At 37.8% G+C, this 21,856-nt stretch overlaps 2 protein-coding genes across 2 annotated transcripts; one reads left to right on the top strand and one right to left on the bottom strand.

Annotated features, from left to right (window-relative positions):
• Positions 1 to 7,223: 7,223 nt before the first annotated feature.
• Positions 7,224 to 8,105, bottom strand: LOC122650315. The gene has a single exon (XM_043843713.1). The coding sequence runs from the start codon at positions 8,103 to 8,105 to the stop codon at positions 7,224 to 7,226; it is 882 nt and encodes a 293-aa protein (XP_043699648.1).
• Positions 8,106 to 9,615: 1,510 nt separating this feature from the next.
• Positions 9,616 to 9,972, top strand: LOC122650306 (probable disease resistance protein RF9). Its single transcript, XM_043843701.1, has one exon. It carries the CDS (start codon positions 9,616 to 9,618, stop codon positions 9,970 to 9,972), a length of 357 nt encoding a protein of 118 aa, XP_043699636.1.
• Positions 9,973 to 21,856: the final 11,884 nt, after the last annotated feature.

The following is a 21,856-nucleotide window of genomic DNA, read 5'->3' as shown; positions in this document are numbered from 1 at the left end:
ACCTAATCTGTGTATGTTTTGTTTTTCAAAGTCTTATTCAAGTTTTTCCTTTTCTGTACTATGATTGGGTGTTTTGAGGCATATGCATGTGTTACTTTCATTGGCCTTTTCTGAACCTTGGTCATCCATATAATTTCTTTTTGTTGGTTGGATACAAACTTGGGAATTGGGATACGTATGACCAAGAGTCCAACTAACTGTTTTCTGGGTACTAGTCCAAACTAATATGAGAGTGGGAGAGAACATGAAGAAGTTATTTGCTACATTTGTCCCACCTGCACCAATCTATCCTAAGTTCAGATTAAATGAAATAATTTGCCCTTATCTCCTGGGGCTTTGCACCTAAATATTGTTTTTCTCCCTTATGTTTCTTTATTATTTCTATTATTCTAAGGGATTTTTTTATGTAAAGAACAGAGTCCAGGTGTCAATTCTTGCAATACACTAGGGAGATAATTTTTATAGTAAAAAGAATGAATAACTATGAGCGAACATTCTCACACTTTCTAGTCCAAGGGACTATCATCTTTTCATTTCTTCTCATAGCCATGCTTTTTGGTACTTATATGACTCAAGAATCAAGAATATTTTTATGCTGGGACACTTACTGGATACAATGCCATTTCTGCATGCACTACCACCATTCAGAACAAAACAGTGGAATGTGATTATTCTAGTGTTTATTGATGCTCTTTCAGTGTCTAGATTTCCTGCACTTACCCCATACATGACTAGTAGAAGGATGCTGCTCCACAAGGTGAGGTTATCATTGCAGGATCTAATTGGGTTAATTGGGCTCGACAATGGTCGATTCTGATCCAATATTTTCGCTGATTCTGATCCAATAATATTTCCCTGCAACAGAACTAAGATGTTGAAACCATCTCATATAGTTTTCTGTAAGACTCTTGAACTGAAGATCACCATTAACTATTATTAAGCAACCAAAAGGTGCTGGCAACCACAACCTCTGGCCACCCTACATAGTCACTCATGTAGCACTAGATATATGCACCAAGATTACTGAATGTGAGGCCCTCATCACTGTAATACAGTTACCTGACAAAACTCTTTATGCAAGATCAAGAGTTATACAGAGGGGTCATTGAAGCAAACGCTTTCTTAATTGCAGGGTTGTGGGTGAAGAAACCACCCTAGAAACCATGATCAAACACTTGTCTAATTGGAATTCTAGCTTAGGAGACTAAATCCAAATATTTGACGGACAGCAACCTGATTTTAACACTGATATCACGTTCATGTCATTAAAAAGCATTTTAGAGCATAAATGATACACTTACCAAAAATCCCACCATTTGGATGATTTGGTCCACAGAAAATTGCATTTGCTGCTGATCATCAATCAAACTGATTGCATCAACAAACATACACATGGTTAGATTTTCTTCTTATTATTATATCATATTTTTTTTTTAAAATGAGAGATAAAATAAAAAATGGTAAAACTGGAAACCTGATTGGTTTTGGCACAAGTCTAAGCAGAGCAAGAATCTCTCACATCATTTCAACCCCTTTAATTATGGGCAAATTAATGGAGATCCTTCAGCATCATCATCACCAAGAAATGAAGATTCACAATCATGATATGAAGACTCACCATCATCATCCTCATCGTACGAAGAAGAAGAAGAAGATTCGGAGAAAACCATCGGAATATCTTGTCCAGCATCATCGTGTGACCATCTGAAGAAATCTGCTACCTTCCTCCTGACAAAACTACAATATTCTTCTTTCCTCTTGAACTCCTCCTCAGCAGATGGAATGAGTCCTTCATTTTCCATGAAGTACAAAATAAAACTTCCAAACAAAAATCAATAAACCTCAAAAACATCACAAAAAAACACAACAGTAGAGAAGAAAAAAAGAAAAAAAAAAGGAAATAGAGTGTTTAAGCTAAGGTACCTGAAGCAGATCGAGACTGTTCCTTTCCTCGTCCATACGGATCAAGAGAGCAGGATTCACTGTAGATTGACCCTTGGACATTCTTTGCTCCACCCCTATGCTTCTAGAAGACAACAATATGTATAAGGAATAGAATTATTATTAAGGGCTACCATCAGCAGAAGAAAGCTTTTGCTTCAGCTCCAGAATCTCCCAACAATTAAGTTATCTGAAATGAGTTAGCACACCAAAGAAAATTTGACAAGACGAAAACAAGAGAAACAGACGTTGCATGGAGCTAAATGTTGGGCATTGGGCAATAAATAAGCAACACATCCATAAAGCTGAGATTAGGATCAACGCACGCATAATGGATATTTACAGATCTGTTTATCCATCGAGAGAGCAAAGTAGCAAAACAAAAACACTAAAGACAAAATGACAAATGACAAACGTCAAGGTAAATGAACAGTGTCTCCAAGTTTCACCAAAAAAAAAAAAAAGTGTCTCCAAGAGGTGACAGTTGAGGGAATCCAACATTTAGAGTAAAGACCAGCTTCTCAAAATGAACCATCCCAACCACGTAAGCAATGCTGCAATAACAACCTGCAATATTGTAGAGTAAATAAATGATGGATTTATCAATGACCAGCAGTTGTAGCAGACATATAAGGAAATTTTACTTGGCAAAAGGAATGGAATTCATAAAATAAAATTTAAAAAAAAAACACCTTAAAGCTAAAAGCATGAAAGGTTTATTTAGAGGGAGAGAGAGAGACAGAGAGAGGGATGGAATATACAGTAACCACAATACCATATAAAAAAAAACCTCCCAAGTGTAATGGATAATTTCTTTGTGTTAAGTTTAATTTACCTTAAGCAATAACAATAGATATCCACCTCATTTTTGTTGCCCTCGCATGAATCGCCTAAAAATCTCCATCTCAGCCTTCAATCCATTTATCTCTTCTTTTTGTTCAGCAATAATATCCTTCAATCCACTTATCTCTTCTTTTTGTTCAAACCCTGCCTCCTTTAATGTTCGTACCTCAGTCCGCAACTCTGCATTCTCTAGAGCAAATGACTTAGCGCGCTCTGCTGCCGTTCCATGTATCGCTTTCGGAGTTAATCCAACTCCGTACATGCGTACCCGACGAGTATCTTCACCTACATTACTCCTGAAGATTCCATCTTGCACGGTATGGTCCCCACGTTTTTCTTCAGGTTGGTTGTTAAGGTCGTGGTCCATCTTAGCCTGCATTTGACAATACAGACCTGAGTAAACAGTATTGAATTTACATTAGTAGTTTTTTTATTAGATTATTAAGCTTACAATCCTTTCTTCTGCAATGGGGTCTGAATAAGATCCATCTTTCTTTGTATGAGTCACCTTGAACAATTCCAAACGAGAGGGAGGTCCTTCATCTGGGTGCTCTTTACGCTAAACAAAAATAATAAATTAGTGATAGAGAGTATTAGTATATAAGATCTTAAACCGGGTTAACTATAAAAAAAACATTTATAATTAAAAATTATATTACCTTCCTCTCTCGAATTACAGCGAAAGGAGTCTTTCCTGTGGTATGCAATGATAACAGTTAGGCCCTATGATCGGTATTACGTTCCGATACAACCTACCATTGTTCAAATATACACAATTATATGAGCAATATAATGTGAATCTACTTACTATTCCATTATTTTATCCTATGGTTGGCTAAATTGTAGGTGCCATACCTGACTACTCTCTTGACTCCATGTCTCAAGGAGTACGTTCCATTGTTCTTGTGGAACACGTTTATCTATATGAGCTAGCCTCTCCTCATGTGTGGTATACTTCTTAAACACATTTGCCTTTAGACCATGCTTAAAGTCCCTCCATCTTTCATTCAGTTTAGTTTCGATCCATTTCCTACGATTCTCAGGGATGTTGAATTTTTCCTGCATACAACATAAGATAGAGTTACTTAAAACGTAAGTAACAAACACTTTAATGAAATAAAAAAATGGTATTTGTTTTTTATATTACATATATCTTATTCACTGCATCATCTTTTAGAGGTGGGGGAATTTTCCTCCAATCTGAATAAGATACAGGTAGCAAGTGTGCATCTCGAGCTTTAACTCCTATCCAAGTCATCAATTGTGCAGTTCTCTCATTGCAAGGTTGGCCATTATCATCTATTTGTATGCTAATTTTTTTTCCACTGGGCATTGACAAAACCTCCTTGCCCCGAGCTGGTCCTCTTCCAGACTTTCTAGGACCGTAACAATTGATATTAGGTAAATACACATATTGACTAAGTTTAATAGACAAAAATATAAGTAAAGATATTTGTGCTCTTACCTGTTCCTCTCGAGCTTGTGCCATCATAAAACTCATCATTACTCATTATTGACTAGTTGTTTAAAAATAAACAATTGATATTAGTGCAATCACAATACATAAATTTGTATTTGTAAAATAAAAAAGTAATAGTATAACATTGCATACATACTCATCATCAACCGAGACTGGTCATTCAATTAGACATATTGTCGTCATCGAACTTGCAATTTCATTGTTTAGTTCAATGGGGGTCCGAACTATCATCCCTTCTATATCTCGATCTAGTCCACACAAAATCGTGTCACCTTCATGATCCGAAAGTTGCATATTTTGCCTATGTTGTATTGTAGTCCGTGTGTATGCATGATTCGAACATCATTTGCCTCACCTTCCAAGTCATATGTATCCCTAATCTTAGTAGTCACGGCAACGTGCCAATCCGACCTCCGAGGATCTGACACATAAAACACCTGCTCCACTTGTGAAGCAATGACAAATGGCTCGTCATTCACATTTTGACCACTATATTTCAAGTGATTAAAATTTACAAGTGTAAACCCGAGCTCATCTTTCTCCACTCCTCTCTCAGGATGAGCCCAATCACACTTAAATAATGTTACTTTAAGATCCACTGAGTATTCTAATTCTATCACTTGTTTCAGAATACCATAATAAGTAACATGTCCCTCAATAGGATGCTTGTCCTTCTCGACTTGAAAAGCTATTAGTCAATGCGATTATTAGGACCCCACTATTCGAGTTTTTTATTAATCTCATGCACCTTACTATGAAATCTGATCCCATTAATAATGTATCCCATATAACTTCTTGCCTCAGAGTTAGGACCCCTAGCAAGACATTTGATGTGCTCGGGCACCTCAATCCCATTTTGCCGGAGTTTCAATATCTGATGATACAAAATGGGTCAGAATAAAGTTGCAAATTTTCATATAGTAGATTATTGAAATTTTTATATTTACGTACATGCTCATTAAACCATTTTGGAAAGTCCTTATCATGCAAATCCATAACCTTCTTGGGACGAGAGTTACGACCTAACTGCCTTTTGATTTCTTTCAGGTGGAGTCTATAATTGAGTGAGGCCAAAAAATTAAAATTCAATTACACTTTAATATATACATATATATCAAATACAATATTGAGGAAATGAGTGAAATGAAATTTTATCTCTATTTCGTACTTACTGTTGGTATTCATTTATTCCTTTGTAATGGACTAGCACACACCGATGTGCTTGATTCCTTTCTCTCATTTCGAGATGCAACAGTTCACATTTCCCTAGGGGCCGACCTATGCTTGAGAATATAGAATGTGGGTCTTCTACATCCAATGAAACATCATTTCTGGATGGCCGATTCAACCTCGTTTCAACACCTTCAAAGTATCTAGAACAAATTATTATACACTCTTCCGCAATATATCCTTCAGCTATCGAGCCCTCTAGCCGACTATTGTTGCGAACATAGTCTTTAAGTTGTTTGAGGAACCTACACAAATCCACATTTGTGACGAATATTTAGTCATAAATTTTATAGAACATGAATAAGGTGTATTATTATACAAACTAATAATTAAACACTAACCTTTCTATTGGATACATCCAACGGTAATGTACAGGACCAGCCAAGCTCGCCTCGCTGGCTAAATGAACTATCAAATGCACCATAACATCAAAAAATCCAGGTGGAAAATACCTTTCAAGGTTACACATTGAGACAGCAATACTTTGATTAAGCCTCTTGAAATCCTCCTCTGAACCAACTTTACTACATAAATCTCGAAAGAACTCACATATCTCAATCAATACTTTACCAACATTCTTGGGCAAAACACTACGAAAGGAAACTGGAAGAAGTTGTTGCATCATAATATGACAATCATGGCTCTTCATTCCTGATATTATCCTCTCCTTGACTTGCACATTACGTGAGATATTACTAGCATAGCCGTCTGGAACCTTCACACCACTTAATATTGTGCAAAACACCTCCTTGTCCTCATTGGACAATGTGTAGTATGCTGGAGGTAAAATGACTTTATCCCTACCTTCAATAATCTTTGGATGAAGATCAACACGGATTTTCATATCTTTTAAATCTAGACGTGCATTCACGTGATCCTTCATCTTATCTTTCATACCTAACAATGTCCCAATGATACTATCACAAACATTCTTCTCAATATGCATCACGTCTAAATTATGACGAACAACATTATTTTTCCAATATGGCAAATCAAAAAATATACTCTTCTTCTTCCAGTTAAATGGGAGCTCTGGCTTTTGTAACCCCCTTTTTCTCTTCCCCCCATCCTTGTCAATATTATCCTTCCCAAATGGGGGAAACTGAGCACCCCATAGCTGTTCCAACACATCAAAACCAGAAAGTGTCTTTGGTTGCACTCTATGTTCCTCATGACCATCAAAACTTCTTCTATCAGTACGAAATTTATGATCAGGAGGAAGAAATCGACGATGGCCCAAGTAACAGTGCTTTCTTCCATATTTTAGCCAACGTGAAATTGTATCCTTGTTGCAACATGGACAAGCCAAAGCACCTTTCGTACTCCAACCTGAGAGATTCCCATATGCCGGAAAATCATTAATGGTCCATAACAAGCATACACGTAGCTTAAATGTTTCCTTCTTATATGCATCATAAGTCTCAACGCCTGTATCCCACAATGTTTTTAACTCATCAATCAATGGCTGCAAATATATGTCTATATCATTCCCTGGTTGTTTTGGTCCAGGAATAAGCAATGTAAGAATCATGTTAGGAGCCTTCATACACATCCACGGTGGCAAGTTGTAAGGGATCACCACAACAGGCCATGTACTATGCTTTGAGCTATTCATCTTAAATGGATTGAATCCATCACTTGCAAGCCCAAGCCTAATATTACGAGGGTCCTCACTAAAATCCGGATAAAGCCTATCGAAGTCCTTCCATGCTTTAGAGTCAGCTGGGTGTCATAACTTCTGGTCATCTACACGCTCTTCATGATGCCATCTCATATCAGATGATAGTTTAGACGACATATATAACCTTTGAAACCTTGGAATCAAAGGGAAATGACGTAATATCTTGACTGGGATCTTCTTATCGTCTGATATATATCTTGATATGCCACATTTGTAACAAGACATGGCATTTGCTGTCTCATTCCGATACAACATGCAATCGTTGCGGCATGCATCAATCTTCTCGTAATTCAGGCCTAAGTCTTTAATAATCTTCTTGGTTTCATACAAAGACTTCGGTAACGAATTCGGCTCGGGAAATGCTTCTTTCAATAAGTCAAGCAACAATGAGAATGCTTTGTCACTCAACTTGCAGAGACATTTAATATGATAAAGCCGAAGAATGAAAGATAGTTTTGTAAACCTTTCGTTTCCTGGATACAATGGTAAATTTGCATCTTCCATCAACCGTTCATATTTCTTCATTGCTATACTTTCCCCCTCTATATGCACACCTGTGCCACCATCATCAATCCTTTCATCTGTATTTCTTCTGAACATCTCATTTAGCATGTTATGTGTAACATCATAGGTATCTGATGAGTCAAGTTCCACTGGAGTTTCACGGAGAGGGGTGTGTGAAGATGATGCTTCCCCATGGTTATTCCAAATTGTATAGTTCCTTAAAAATCCATCACAGACCAGATGTTCGGTCACTTCAGTCCGATTTCCCCAAAGTTGATTTAGGCACTTTACACATGGGCATAAGATCTGAGTCCCACATGCTGCATTAGAAAATGCATAGTCTAGGAATTTGTCAACCTCCTGCATGTATAGTGCAGACGTTCTAAAGGATGGATCCTTTGATCTTTCAATCCAACTCCTAGACATAGTTTCCAGACGTAACTGGTAAAACAAAAAAAAATGTTGATTAAGTCCAAAAGAGGGCTGCTTCCAAGTTCAATGCTATAAATTAAACCCTCTTAGTAATAGCATACAATCATCAAAAGCAACAGATTATAATCCCCCCAAACTCAGATTAAGTAGAACCCCCACAACCACAAAAGAATGATGCTAACAGTACTTTCTTGACAACGGTAAAACAGAGTATAGAGAGGAGAATGGAGCTGAAAAAGGGATCGATTGGGGGCCTTAGGATGCAGGAGATGTGTTCAAAAGATGGGAGAGAAGTGATGGCTGGATTGGTTAGGAGAAGGGGCTGCTGGAATTAGAAAGTAACACAAAATAGGCTCAAACCAGGGCACATGAGCAAGGGGGCAGCAGTAAAGGTGTCTCGGTTGATGAAGTAGAGTGTTCCAATGTCTAGATAGCTTGTAGGGCATGAAGAACAGCAGCAAAGAGTGACCTCCTGGGCTTCCCACCGCAAGGAGTCAGCCAGTTCATACACCAGCTCCTTCCTCCATGGATCAAACACCAAGGAATCAAAATTGTGGGTTGCTTGCCCTCCTGGGTTGTTTTTATAGACTTCATTAAAACAAAATAGTAAGGACTCAAAATTAGAAAGTTCCAAAAATTAGAAACTACCAACTTTGGCCTTTTACTTGGGTTACAAAACACAATCAGTTTCTAGACTGATGTGACCTACTACTTGTTGACAATGTACTAACTATTAAAATAGAAACTAACTACTTACAATGAAAATAGAAATTAACTACTAATAATCAAAATAGAAAGTAGATATTCCTAGTTAGACAACATCAGGTAGCTAAGAGGGAAAATGAAGAAGTTGAAGATGGAGGAAACCACGCTGAATTTCCAGATTTTTTCGACATTCTTTCCTCAGTTTCTTTTTCTCTCAAGAGGTTCCACTCTTTCTCTATATTGATTTCTCCAATCGAATCCTTACGATCTACCATCTCCCACGATGGAATCTGAACTTTATTGGAGCCCACCAATTTTGGGTGATTAAATTTTATGTCTTCTATGTTTCCAATACTGCGTACACTTTCATGTGCTTTCATGTGCTTTCTATTTTCAAGAATTTCCTATTCAACAATGATACACTACAAAATTAAGGGAATGGAAAACCAATCCTCTAGATACCTCATCTTTTAACTAAATGGTTAAAAGATGAGGTATGTAAAAGTACAGTTTATGTAAGGTAGTATGACAATTAGGTGAAAGTCCCCTTCTCCAAAAGAGAAACTGGAGCTATAAGGTAGTGTGACTTTTCTTTATTCATAGAATACATCATCAAATGCATGACTTGCCAAATGCAAATATTATTCCTCAAGTCAAAACCCCCTTGAAGGGTTAGAAATCTAGAACCCTTTAACATCAATATGGGTTCTTTGTTTGATCAAGAATTAGCTTTACAAAGAGAGGGTTTCAGGAATTATTGAACTCTAACATCCATTTGCAGAACTAGAGGCAATCAGAAATGGCAGCTTCGATTGCTTTGAATGTCTTAGATAGCTTGTGCCAAGTGATTGTGAAAGAAGCATATTTGTTTCTTGTAGTGGAAGATCAAGTCAAGACCCTTGGAGACCAGCTCAAACTTATGGGTTCTTTCCTCAGAGATGCAGAGAGAGCAGAGGGTCAAGAACATATTGCAACGGAGGAATTGGTTATCCAAATTAGGGATTTAACCTATGAAGCTGAGGACAACATTGAGAAATACTTGGTGGATGGATGGATGTGTAAATATACCCAGCAAGGAAAATTTATCCGAAGAGTCGAAACAGGATTGGAAACAAGACTTCACTTTCCTCTTCTTGTTGAGCCCACAACCAAATAGCAATAACAAATGAGGTGAGAAGCATGATAGAACCCCCTTAGATTCCCATTCAAATTTGACATTTCAACTTCGAAGTAACAAATTTCCAAGATCATTCTTCGAATATCAAAATTACAATTCAATATACTGTCTCCCAATAGAGGAAAGACTAAATGATGACACTGCTTAACCCCAAAAATAGTCATGAGCACTCCTAATTTAATTTGAAATGTTTAAGGCTGCATAGCTGATGAAGATACCAAAACACATCAGAATAGCTCATTCAGGTCGCAGGAAGATAATCAAGATAGATTGAGGTTCACCATTTCGGCCTTGTAGTGAATCAAATTTATGAATCCATCAGATAAACAACTTATGGAAATTTTAGTATTTTACTAGGAAAAAAAAAGTATCCTTAAGCTAATATATCTAACACTTATCAAGCTTGAATAAATTATAAACGTACGAACCTCACATAACCTGTTAACCATTCTCAAATATTACTATTAAGGAAAACAATCATGCCAGCACGATAGCACCTCACTGAAGAGTTCTAAGAAGCAAAAATAATTTTAGAATACCATTCTTAATCTTTTTTTTTTTGGTGAATAAAAAATTCATTACCAAAGGATGAAGAAAAGAAAGAAAAGGAGGCCCGAAGGGGGGAAAGAAAGACAAGAACAGCCAACAGTGTGATACAAAACTTTTGGGATTCTACCATGCAATTGGAATCTGTGGATGATGAAGAAGAGACACGGAGGTTTTCACTCTTATATAACTGCAGTGATACATCTATGATTTAGTATTGTTTCTTACTATCTTTTAGTGACTTTGCAGTGAGGGATCATTGAAATTGACCTCTAATGGAACAAAGACTGAGGTTTGCGTCTCTTAGTTCATTTGGTTTGCCTAATACCTTTGGCTTCAAGATTGAAGATAGAAAGGGCTGGATGCATAGATTCATCTGTGGTATGTTTTTGTTTTCATCCCCTCAACCAAAATTGTAACATTTGCTGATAAGGTGCTCAAGATGATGTGAAGGACACACCCTATGAACTTTGCCACATAGTGAAAGGAGTAGGCCATACCTTGTTCAATTGATCTTATAGTATAGCTACCATCTTTGGGCAACCAGCACAGTTTGATAATCCTGACTTCCTTATCATTCAATTTATTGCTCGTCAAAATTGATTTGGCAAATAGTCCTATAAATCAGTAGATTGAAATAATAGAATGGCTATGATTGTTGTTCCCAGCCTAGGAGATTACCCAGATGGACCAATGTAGTGTTTCAGGCTGATCCTAGATTCTTGAGTAGTGTAGCTACTTTCCATGTCTCCTTGATTGTATGGTGATACTACAGATTTGATTTCCTTTCCTGCTATTTCGGACACTCGAAGTTTGACAGATCTTTTAACTTCCGTCGTCCGAGGGTGGGTGGCGACATTGATTGGAACCATTTGCCCCAAATTCGGTATTTTGAAACCCATTGGTCATGTTTTATATTTTGTTATTGTAGTTACTCTGCGTGATGGTAGTCTTTCTTCTATTTAAATGTTTCTTTAACTACTTATTTGTAGTATGAAGACGAAGATCATGATAAAGTTGTGATTGCATCGGATGGTGATCTTGCAGCGGTTGTGGACCATGCAAGGCAGGTTGGTTTGAAGGTATGGTGGCTCCTATCCCCTTTTCTGTGTAGAAAAATGAATGTAGTCATATCTTGTAGGGTCATCTAGTGTTGAGGTTTTCTATATAAGCATGCTATTACAAAATTTATTTTGTATAAGCCTGGACACGATCCCACTGCTCTTTCTCTGTTCTAATACTTTGATCTAAGGGAACTCTCTAGCATTGACTTGCTCTAGTATCCACACCTCCAATGTCAAAATTGGTGTAGTTGAGTTGTCCTAGTGATGATGTCTAATGTTACTTGATTTGTTATAAATTTTTTTGTCACACACTCTGACACTGATTGACAATTTTAAAACAGAGTTTGAGGTTGCATCTAGATTATTCAGGGTCAGATGGTCAGAGGCGTGGTGGTTCGAAGGTTTGGATTATGCACACGAGAGATGCATGGGCTTCTGCATATACATTTGCGGCGGGGGCTGCGATTGTTGCTAGACTTGGTGTATTAGCATATTTGCAGAGATATAGCTCCTGAGTAATCTAAGATATTCGGTATTAAGAAGAATGTATTAAGAAGAATAGCCAGGAGCACACAAAGATGTTTGGAAAAGCGATAATGGTACGAAGGGATGCATGTTCTATATTCACAAGGCATGCATCTATGTTCGGGGCACCAACTATGACTTGACGGCGTTTCTCAAAATTCACCAGGGAGGGGAATAGAATAGAACAGAAAGAAGATAATGCCAAATTTGGATTGGCTGCGGGCAAATGTTCAGGGGCCTGGTGTTATAAAATCATCAAAGTGGGTCATTATCTGCTTCATCGATTGCTTAAGTTTACTTCTTCCTCTTTTTTTAAATTGAAGAATAATTTTACTGTTTTACACATGTATGGTAGACAATATTGAGTCGGCCATATTTCGATTTGCCAATTAATTGAATTGGAAGAAGAAAATTTGGCACTAATTGAGATTTTATGAGCCCTGCCATAATGTGAATTAATGCATTGAGTGGTCGAGATATGCCTATAAATTTGAAAGATCATGGATTTACCATTCTTCAAAAAGGGTTTGAATTCATGGTGATTGGTAGAAGAGAACAAAAAAAATTATTTATATAATTTCTCCTCTTGTTGTAACTATAACAGAGTGATTTTGTGTTGTCAACAATAATGAAATGTATGCCCCAAGCAATGGCAAAAGGGTTCAGTTAGGTAGAGATGTAGTTGGATAATGTCGAACTTTGAACTTGGTTGAAATAGGGAATACCAAAGAGGTGGCCTTGGGACTTATTTGATCTCCTTTTCGAGAGAAGAGAAAAGATACACCAAAAAGCATTATACACTATAAAACCAAGCCCAACAAACCCAGAAAAGAAAAGGAGCCATAGAAGTTCACAGAATCATCAGAACCAAAACAAACACACCCAAATCATTAGTGCATAGAGAAAGGAATCTAATATAGAAAAGCAATCCAAATTGATAGAAGCCAAAAGACCACCCCAAGGCAAGACGGGGCAAAGAATCACAGCAACACAATTCAATAGAACTCATCTAGCTGCTACATCCAACAAGACATCACCAAAGGAAAGGGGAAATAAAAGAGAATTGAAAGAACCAACTTAATAAAGTCTAGAACTGAAGCTACATCATACATACTATTTTGAAACTCGTAGTCGAGAGAAGTCGAGAAAAGGTGCGATTGGATAAATTAAGAAAAGGAGAAAATAAAACTCACCAGTCCACCACACCACTTTGCTGAATTTGGCCTCTTCACAAAAAAAATGTGACCCGCGATCAATAAATCTAAAATAGATATCACAAACATTCTCCAAATTAAAAGAATCGAGAGAGAGAGAGAGAGAGAGAGAGAGAGGGGAAAGGTAACTTGTATTAGGGTTTTAAGCATCTAGAAGATGACTCCCAATCAAAAAGATGAACAAGAGAAAACCGTGAGATAAAAAGGATAAGGGCGAGACAGGATGAGAGTGGAATTCGAAACCGAGAGAGTGAGGGCAAGAGAGATTAAAGAGTAGATATGAGAGGATCAGTGAGAGATTGAGGGCAAGAGAGATTAAAGAGTAGATATGAGAGAATCAGTGAGAGATTGAGGGCGAGAGGGATTAGTGAGAGATTGAGGCCGAGAGAGACGGAACACTGATTCGTATGTGGCGAGAGGGAGAGAGATTCATGAATAATTGATTTGTACGGGTGATATGCCAAAAAAAAAAAACAAAGCGGGAAAACTAATACGATGGATCGAGTAATTACCCGTGCCATTTATAAACTTAATACGATGGCCCAGTTATTCCGTTGTTTTAAGAAAAATGTACATGACTTTTTACCATGGAATTATTTTGCCGTCTTAAGCAATAAATTATTATTGTCGTGAATGCTACTTTTAACCATGGAATTTAATTTCAATGGTAATAATATAAATATTCACCACGGTACCACGAATTCCTTCACTACGAAATTTGTAACCACGGAAATATAAAAGTGTCAGGAAAGATGGGACATGTAACCATGGAATTATATTTCTGTTGTAAATAACACTTATTAGGACGGAAAAAAAATTCCATAGTAAAAATTCTGTCGTAAATGACCATTTTTCTTGTAGTGTCGTCACCCATCCTGATACGGTGTCTAATCCTCCTACAAGTATGTTCAATTTCGGGGTCAAAATCTAATAGGTCAGGTCGGGCTGAGCGCGTACTAAGCATACAACGACCAAGCTAAACTAGGCTGGGACTGAGCATACAAGTGTATCAACCTAGCTATCGGGGTCCAAACGTAGTAAGTGTAGGGTCGAATGTCCTAATGTGGGACCGATCAAAATAGGGCAACTAAGCTCGCAGGACCGCACATACAAGGGTAACCTATACTAAAAGAAAAAGAAAATTATAAAAGTGATAAAGAAAAATTACAGAATTAAATTAAAATGAAAATTACACATGTAAATTAAAACTAAAATTAAAACTATCCTAAAAAAAAAATTAAAAGTTTAAACTACCCTAAATAAAATGAAATCCTAAACTAGCGCAGATCCAAGCGTACCAAGGTCAATCCTAAAGTGGTATGGGACCGAAGCATACAAGGGTAACTAGGCCAGCGTGGGACCGAATCATACAAGGCTGAAATTAGCTACTAAAAGAAAAATAAAGAGAAAAGTTAGAGAATATCACAGAGGCTATCCGGACTACATCGGTGTCTTTTTGAAAGAACCATATCCAGCTGAACCGCATCCCCTCTTAAACAACCTCCAACGATTCAATACCTACAGCAAAAAATAAAACATGAGTTTGTCACTAATACTTAAAAAAAATTTAGAATGATTAGTAAATTAAGCTATGTTAACACAAAAAACATAAATCAAAATTAATGCTACTGTAGGCTGTTAAACTAAGAGATGCAAAAATCTAAAATACCTAAAACAAAAATCAGAAATAAAGATTAAAGCAAGCTATTGAAAGAACATTAAAAGACTCGATAAAACTCTAGCAATCGTGCTTTAGTTCCCCGGCAACGGCGCCAAAATTTGATCGAGTCGTTGAACCAATCAAAAATAAACCTAACTAAACACTAATACAGTGGAAAGTACGGGTATCGAATCTACGGGGAACAGAGGCTAAGTTGCATGAAATTAAATCAAGTCTAAGATGAAACTAAAAACACAAATTAATTAATTTAAAGCTAACACTAGCAACTGATTAAAGCGAATAGAAGATGGTGAGAAAATACTACTTTTAGGTTGAATCAACTTTAATTCAGATTCATCATTCAATCTCTGTCATATTCGGCTCATGGCGACTACACGCCCCATGACAACCACAGAAAATAGGGTCCCTTCTAGGCATAAAGTATCTTGGCGAAATTGTCGTCCGATCGCTATAATGAATCGAAAGTTCAAAGAACTCGGGTACGCACAATCCACTCAGGTATACCATATCATCGATACGACCACATGAATCAATTCAATACTATTGCTTGGTAGGTTAAATTGAATCACAGAAATAAATTACCCTAACTAGATGTAAACATGATTACACAAAAATCAAAATGAGATGCCTAAGTCTTTTCCAAGCAATCAATAAGAAAAGAAAATGACTAATTAAATCATCCTTAAAGTATCATCTTCCTAAAAACAGCAACAAGTTTAGTTACTCATTTAACATAAATGAAATAAAGAGAAGTTAGGGATACAAACCAAAGAATTAGAGGGAAGAAGAGAGTAGAAGCAATGGCAGCAATGGCGATGGTAGATGCTCTTCCTCTCCTTTTCTCCTTCCTCTTCCAATCTTCTTCTCCCCAAAACCTTCAACCCCCTTTTGCTCTTGGTTGTTCAAAAATCCCAATTCAATTCTCCTCCCCCCTTTTTTAAACTCCATCCGTATCCTTCTTTTAGGGGAGAGGTGATATATTTTGAATTAAAAATAAAACAGACAATAACCCGGAGTTGCGTTCCACTAGGAGAGTAAGAGAGAGGGAAAAATAAGAGATGGGGATGGGAGAGAGAGGCATGTGAGATAGGATGACTTAGAAAAAAAGGGTAAAAAGATAGAAAGAGAGAGAGAGGTAAAAAGATATTTAATAGTTTGTTTTTGAATTAACAAACTAGAAAGAGAGAGAGAGAGAGGTTTACGTGAGAGAATATTTCTCTCTTTCTTTCTTTTATTTTGTTTTTCTTCACACTCTCCAACTTTGCCATAATCCATCTTTGGCCATAATCCCTCCTTCCTTGAATCGAATTGACTCGACCCAAGAATTAAATGTTAACCATTTAATTTTTCTGATGCAATGAGTCCAATATCGATTTTTCTTGAGAAATTTTCTCTTTGTCAAATTACAATAATGCCCTGAGATGACTATTTGCACACATGCGAACCCTTGACCCAGCTGGTAAACATCCAAAATCGGCTAAAGGGACTGATTCCATCACTGATTCATGCTTTTCTCCTTCCAGGCCTGCAATCATGGAAATCACATAATAGTATCAAATCCTTTATAAATATTCAAATACAAACCGTAAATAAATAGTGATTTCTATCTAAGATTACAGCCCAATAACACGCCAATCCCAAACAAGGGTTAGTAAGTGTAGGTGCTAAGTTGATCGAGTTCTAAGTTGGTCCAAATGTCAAGAATCGCAATGTGACAAAGCGATCCCAAGACAAGATCAAGGTTGATTAGGCCGGTTAAGAATAGGTCCAATAAAGTGTCGGTTTGGTTCTCAAATAAATATTACAGTTAGTGTATTGTGATCTAACCGTTGGGCTCTAGATTCCTACATGATGCATACTGGTTAAAGGATAATAGGACTGAAAAAAGGATTCCCTTAGCAAGGTGCTCCTATATGCCTCTTTGATATACCAAACGATACGGTGCTAAGAGTTGTTTCACCAAGAGTAAGCCACGTGTCTATACACTAGGCCTAGGGTTACTCTCCGAGGTATAAATAATGAGGTTGTACTTTGCAGTAGTTGGATGACCGACGGTGTGTGATAGTGTATGCAAATATGATGCAAAGTTAGTGTATAGAAATTAGCATAAAAAAACATGTTAAAACAATACAACATATATGCCAAGCACATCAAAGTCTGACCTATTTTACATAAGTAAAAGTGTCCCCAGTGGAATAGCCACTATGATAACAAATGATCGCATGATGGGGGATCTCCACGTGTCCTCCACCTCATCCCTCTTTTTGGGAGAAAGAGAGAGGGTTGAATTGAATCTTGGAGTCGCCACCTAGAGGAGGGTCTAGGACCCAATATTGTAAATGTAATGACTCTCATGCAATGCCTTTTTGGGGATAAATGGTCCATTGGTCTGGGTACGAGGTAAGTTACGGTTCAGGGAAGGTATTTGGCACCCCAGTCCACTCGAACTTGTCGGTCTTCTATTGCTAGACATTATGGAATGAATAACATGCTTTAATAGTATGTAAATGCAAGTTAAAAATGTGAGAAAATAAAGTACAAGAGGAGTGAAGAGAACACATTCCCGAAGGTTCGACTGTAAGGTAAAGGTTAGTATACTAGAATGTATAATAAATGGCCCACAAACCTAAATAACCTAAACATGATTAACTCTAGGCTAAGCATGATGATGTGATAAATGCATGTAAATGTGGATGATAATTTAAATACATATGCATGGAGGAATCTGAGAATAAAACAGGAGAGAATGTGCCAAGAGTGAATGTGCCTGATGGAGTCTTAAACTACAAGGGATTGGGATCATGGAGATATATGTATGGGAGATGAGATACAACACATAAAAAATAAAAAAGAAGAAAAAAATAATACATGGTGTGATCACTGTCTAGGGAGATGGGATCACACTCCTCTTGGAGATGCAGAACACAATAAAAGTAATAAAACAGTGAAAATTGAATAAGATTAAAGACCAAAGGGCCTACTTAATGAAACAAGGACAAAATAAAAATGTGGTTATCCCTTATGTAACTCAGGAGATTCGTATGTTGGGCAAGTATCGTCGCTTCTTGTGGCTTCTCTTGTCTCTTGTACTTGAATGCTTCATCGTCAAGCCGAGATTACCAAATTGGTGTCTTTAAGTCTTGATCTTGGGGTCTTCAAGCAAGGGATGTATTGCTCAAGAGGTCAGGGGAGGTAATAAGCTAAGGCTAAGTGAGGACCAAAGGCTAAGGACTCAAGTCAAGAGAGTAGGGAGCTGAATTGGGGTAAGCAAGCACCAAGGAAGGATTGATTGTCTATGAACTGGGACTTGGCAAAGCTCATAGGAAGTGCATGTAACCCTCCTCAATGTGAGAGGAGATGTATTTATAGATGTAGAGGGTTGGGTGCACTCCCAAATTCGTGTAGGGTTGATGGAGTTAATCCGGATCGTCTGAATGGGGGGTCTTTGCATCGATGGTAGGTGTAAAGTTAAGGTAAGGGCCAATGGGTGAGTGACGTGTTTAGTTGCCTTTGGTGGTGTTTCTTAGGGCCTAAGAGAGCGAAGATTGAGATCCAAAGTGCCAAAAATAGGCTAGGACGCGAAAGGAATCGTAACCAAAGCTAAATATTGCAAGTTTGGGCTTCCTGAATTTGCTGTTATTCGACAATGAAAGTGCCTGATTCGACATCGAAATGGGTTATGGTCGACATCAAGTGGTTGTCTATGAATAAGGCTCAACACCAAGGGTTAAAATTTTGAGTGTCGAGTGTCATCTTCTGAATGTTGAGGTAAGATAGACAGTAGGAAGGTTTGGTGTCGACTCGGGGCCTTTGAGTGTCGAAATAAGTTCAGTGTCGATGGACATGGTTTGGGGTATTGGGGCTAGCCTTTCTAGGGATACTTGGAGGGCTTGGAGGCTCTGATTTGGGCTCCGACAAAAGAGAATGGGTGATCGGTATACGGATTCGAGCAGTGCACACTAACGCTATATCAACAAATACACCGGTTCTAGGCCTTAGAGAATGCTCATATTCGTTATGAAAAACCTCTGGGGGAATAGACAAAATGAGGTGTCTACAATGGGCCTTGTGGGGGGTGAGGGATCATGCTTCACATATTAAAATGCATAAAGCCGCTACTTAGGATTCGGGCCTAGGACCTAATGGGTCTAGCCGCATCCAGGGTAAGCGAAAAGAGTTATATGATTCTATATAGCCTAATCAGAGATTCTGGGTAAGTGGTTAGGTTACGAGCGTGGGAAGGTATTATAACCCCATCTCGCTTGGTTAAACTAGTTTTTCTACTAGATGCTAGATTCTGGAAATTCTCCCTTAGTAACACGTCCTATATCAACATGCAAGGTTAAATTATGAAGCATCAAACATAAGAAAGGAATGCATAAAAAAGTTATTTATTATATACAATAAAGTAAACTACTTTAATGGTCTACATTGTATTTAAAATAAAAGGAAAAGTAGAGATGTATACTTGCGAACAAAATTAATCAAAGTAAAGAAATGCAAAAGATACGAAATATGAGATGTCCCACGGCTTAAGTGGAAACGGAAGATCAGCTTGCCTCCCTCTTGTCAGACAGAGTAATGGCTATGTAAATGAGATTTTTACTACTAAGATTTTGGGCGGAGTAACGGTTGGAAATGGGACTTTCGCTACTAAGACTTCAGGCAAAATAACGGCTGAAAATGATACTTTTGCTACTAAGACTTTGGGCAGAGTAATACCTAGACAATTGTATATGAGCTAACTATGGATAGAAAATTATGGGAAAAGGGACTTCAGGTAGAGTAAAAGTTAATAACAACTGGAAATGGGACTTTCATCACTAAGACTTCAGGCAAAGTAACGGTTGTATATGGGCTAAGTATGGATAGAAAAGTGTGAAAAAATGGACTTCAGATGACTCGGTCCTTGGACAGAGTAACTGGAGTCTAATTCATGGATGGGAATGATCAAAGCTTCAAAGAAGGGCTAAAAGAGGTGGATGAAGGACCAAGGGAAGCAAAATAGGAGGAGAGGGCTCATGGAGGCAGTGGCTGGCTTGTCCCAAATGGGAGGTGGGGTCACCCCTATTTATAGGGGGACCCTGGTCATCCGCGGCACCATGGGTTTGTCAGAATGCTGACGCCTGCAGTGTGGTACCCACTTTTTGTGATGTTACGGGGTAAAACCGTGGCGCCGTAGTTAGGGTGTCGTGCCACCGTGGTTAAGAGACCGCAGCGCCGCAGACAACTCCTTCCACTTTGGCCCAGATTTTGGTATTTTTATGGCTTTGGGTTTTAGGTCTCATTTGACTCTTCATAAAAATTTTCTGTTGGGGGACTCTATCCTCCTACATCCGCCAGTAGGGGGGTTACCTGCCCCCTACAACCCCCAAGGCCTGTTAACTGGCTAGTGGGACCGTCATGGTCAGAAAAGGTGAGCAGTACCTCCTTCAACATTTGGTAAAAGGGTCTTTTAAATCATTTTTAGGGATGTAAGGGTGATATGACTTGAATGCAAGGGCAAGAGTCCTTCTTGAGAGAGATACCGATGTTTGTCCGTGTCTTGTTGTTGTGATCGCCGGAGTTGAAAATTCAGCATCTACAATGGGCATTAGGTTTATGGGAGATTGGTTTTAATGTACAAACTTGTTTATTTAAAATAAAGTGTTTAATTTATTTTTATTGACATGATCGTATATTGATCTCAATTTGTCCATAGATTTGTTTACCTAAAATTTTTCACCACTAGGGACGAGATTGGACACCTTGTCTTATATGGTGGTCATACTGTGTGTTCTTAGGAATATTGGTTCCAAGGCGTCAGTGTGAGTGTACATTGAACTGGATCACTCGAGAATTGCACATGTGGTGATACTGTCAGTTTAAAAGGAAAAATGAAATTCTCTTAAGTAGTTCATAATTAGTCCCTAGATCTGAGGGGTCCTTATCGATGCAATCACGCACTATGCGTTTTGATGTACCAATGGTTGATGTCTCTCTAACTATATATCGGTGTGTTGGATTCATAATGTTTGGTTGTAGTTGAAAAAGATGCCCAACAAGGAATCCGCTGCCCATTCTTTTGGGAGAATATCAAAGAGAGAAATAGTCTATAAAAGATTGGACGCAAACTCGGATCCGGTGGCATTCTCTTGTGGTTTGAAATATTTTTATAGTTTTGTACATTAAATTGTATCTATTTTCTAGTGTCTTTTGAAAATGTTTTTCCTTGTCCAATAAAGGTTATGGAATCTCTGACGTGGCATTTTGGTTTATTGGGGATTTGTCAGTATTTTACACATGCCCTATATTGAACCATGGGATATTGCTCAGTAGGGGACTGATGCGTGTATTTTCTATTTTCTTTGGGTATTGATTGTTACATCTATTTGGCAACATTTGTGTTGGTTAACCCTGTGTTTGGAATACAGTTCAATTAAGACACATGACACGCTAGATGGAATCCCAATGGAATCCTACCCCTTTCCTTTAAATCCAACTCATATGTAGATCATGAATTCTTTTTGTGATGGGATCCTCATACGAGATAAGATCTCATATTAGGATGGAGGGATTGTTGTGAAAAGAATTTGGTCCATACACGTATTCCAATTCCCACTAGAAAAAGCCCATGGGTAAATTGGTAATTACCCCATATCTTTGCACTGGGGTTTTACACTATATATAGGTATGTTGTGAAAAACCCTGACACAAGCTCTCATTACATTGTAGAGGTTTTCCATCTTCTCTAGTCTCCTTCTCTACCACTCTATCATCAGGGTTTTGGCAAAAACTCAATTGATTGTAGAGGAACATGCATTCAAGGTAATGCAAAGTTATACGTGTGTGTG

Source organism: Telopea speciosissima, chromosome 1, assembly GCF_018873765.1.
Source record: "Telopea speciosissima isolate NSW1024214 ecotype Mountain lineage chromosome 1, Tspe_v1, whole genome shotgun sequence".
NCBI classification, from domain to species: domain Eukaryota; kingdom Viridiplantae; phylum Streptophyta; class Magnoliopsida; order Proteales; family Proteaceae; genus Telopea; species Telopea speciosissima.
This window is presented reverse-complemented; position numbering and strand designations above follow the sequence as displayed.

What these genes read in the sequence shown, in the direction of transcription:
- LOC122650306 (XM_043843701.1), top strand. Translation starts at nt 9,616, where the DNA reads ATGGCAGCTTCGATTGCTTTGAATGTCTTAGATAGCTTGTGCCAAGTG.
- LOC122650315 (XM_043843713.1), bottom strand. Translation starts at nt 8,105, where the DNA reads ATGTCTAGGAGTTGGATTGAAAGATCAAAGGATCCATCCTTTAGAACG.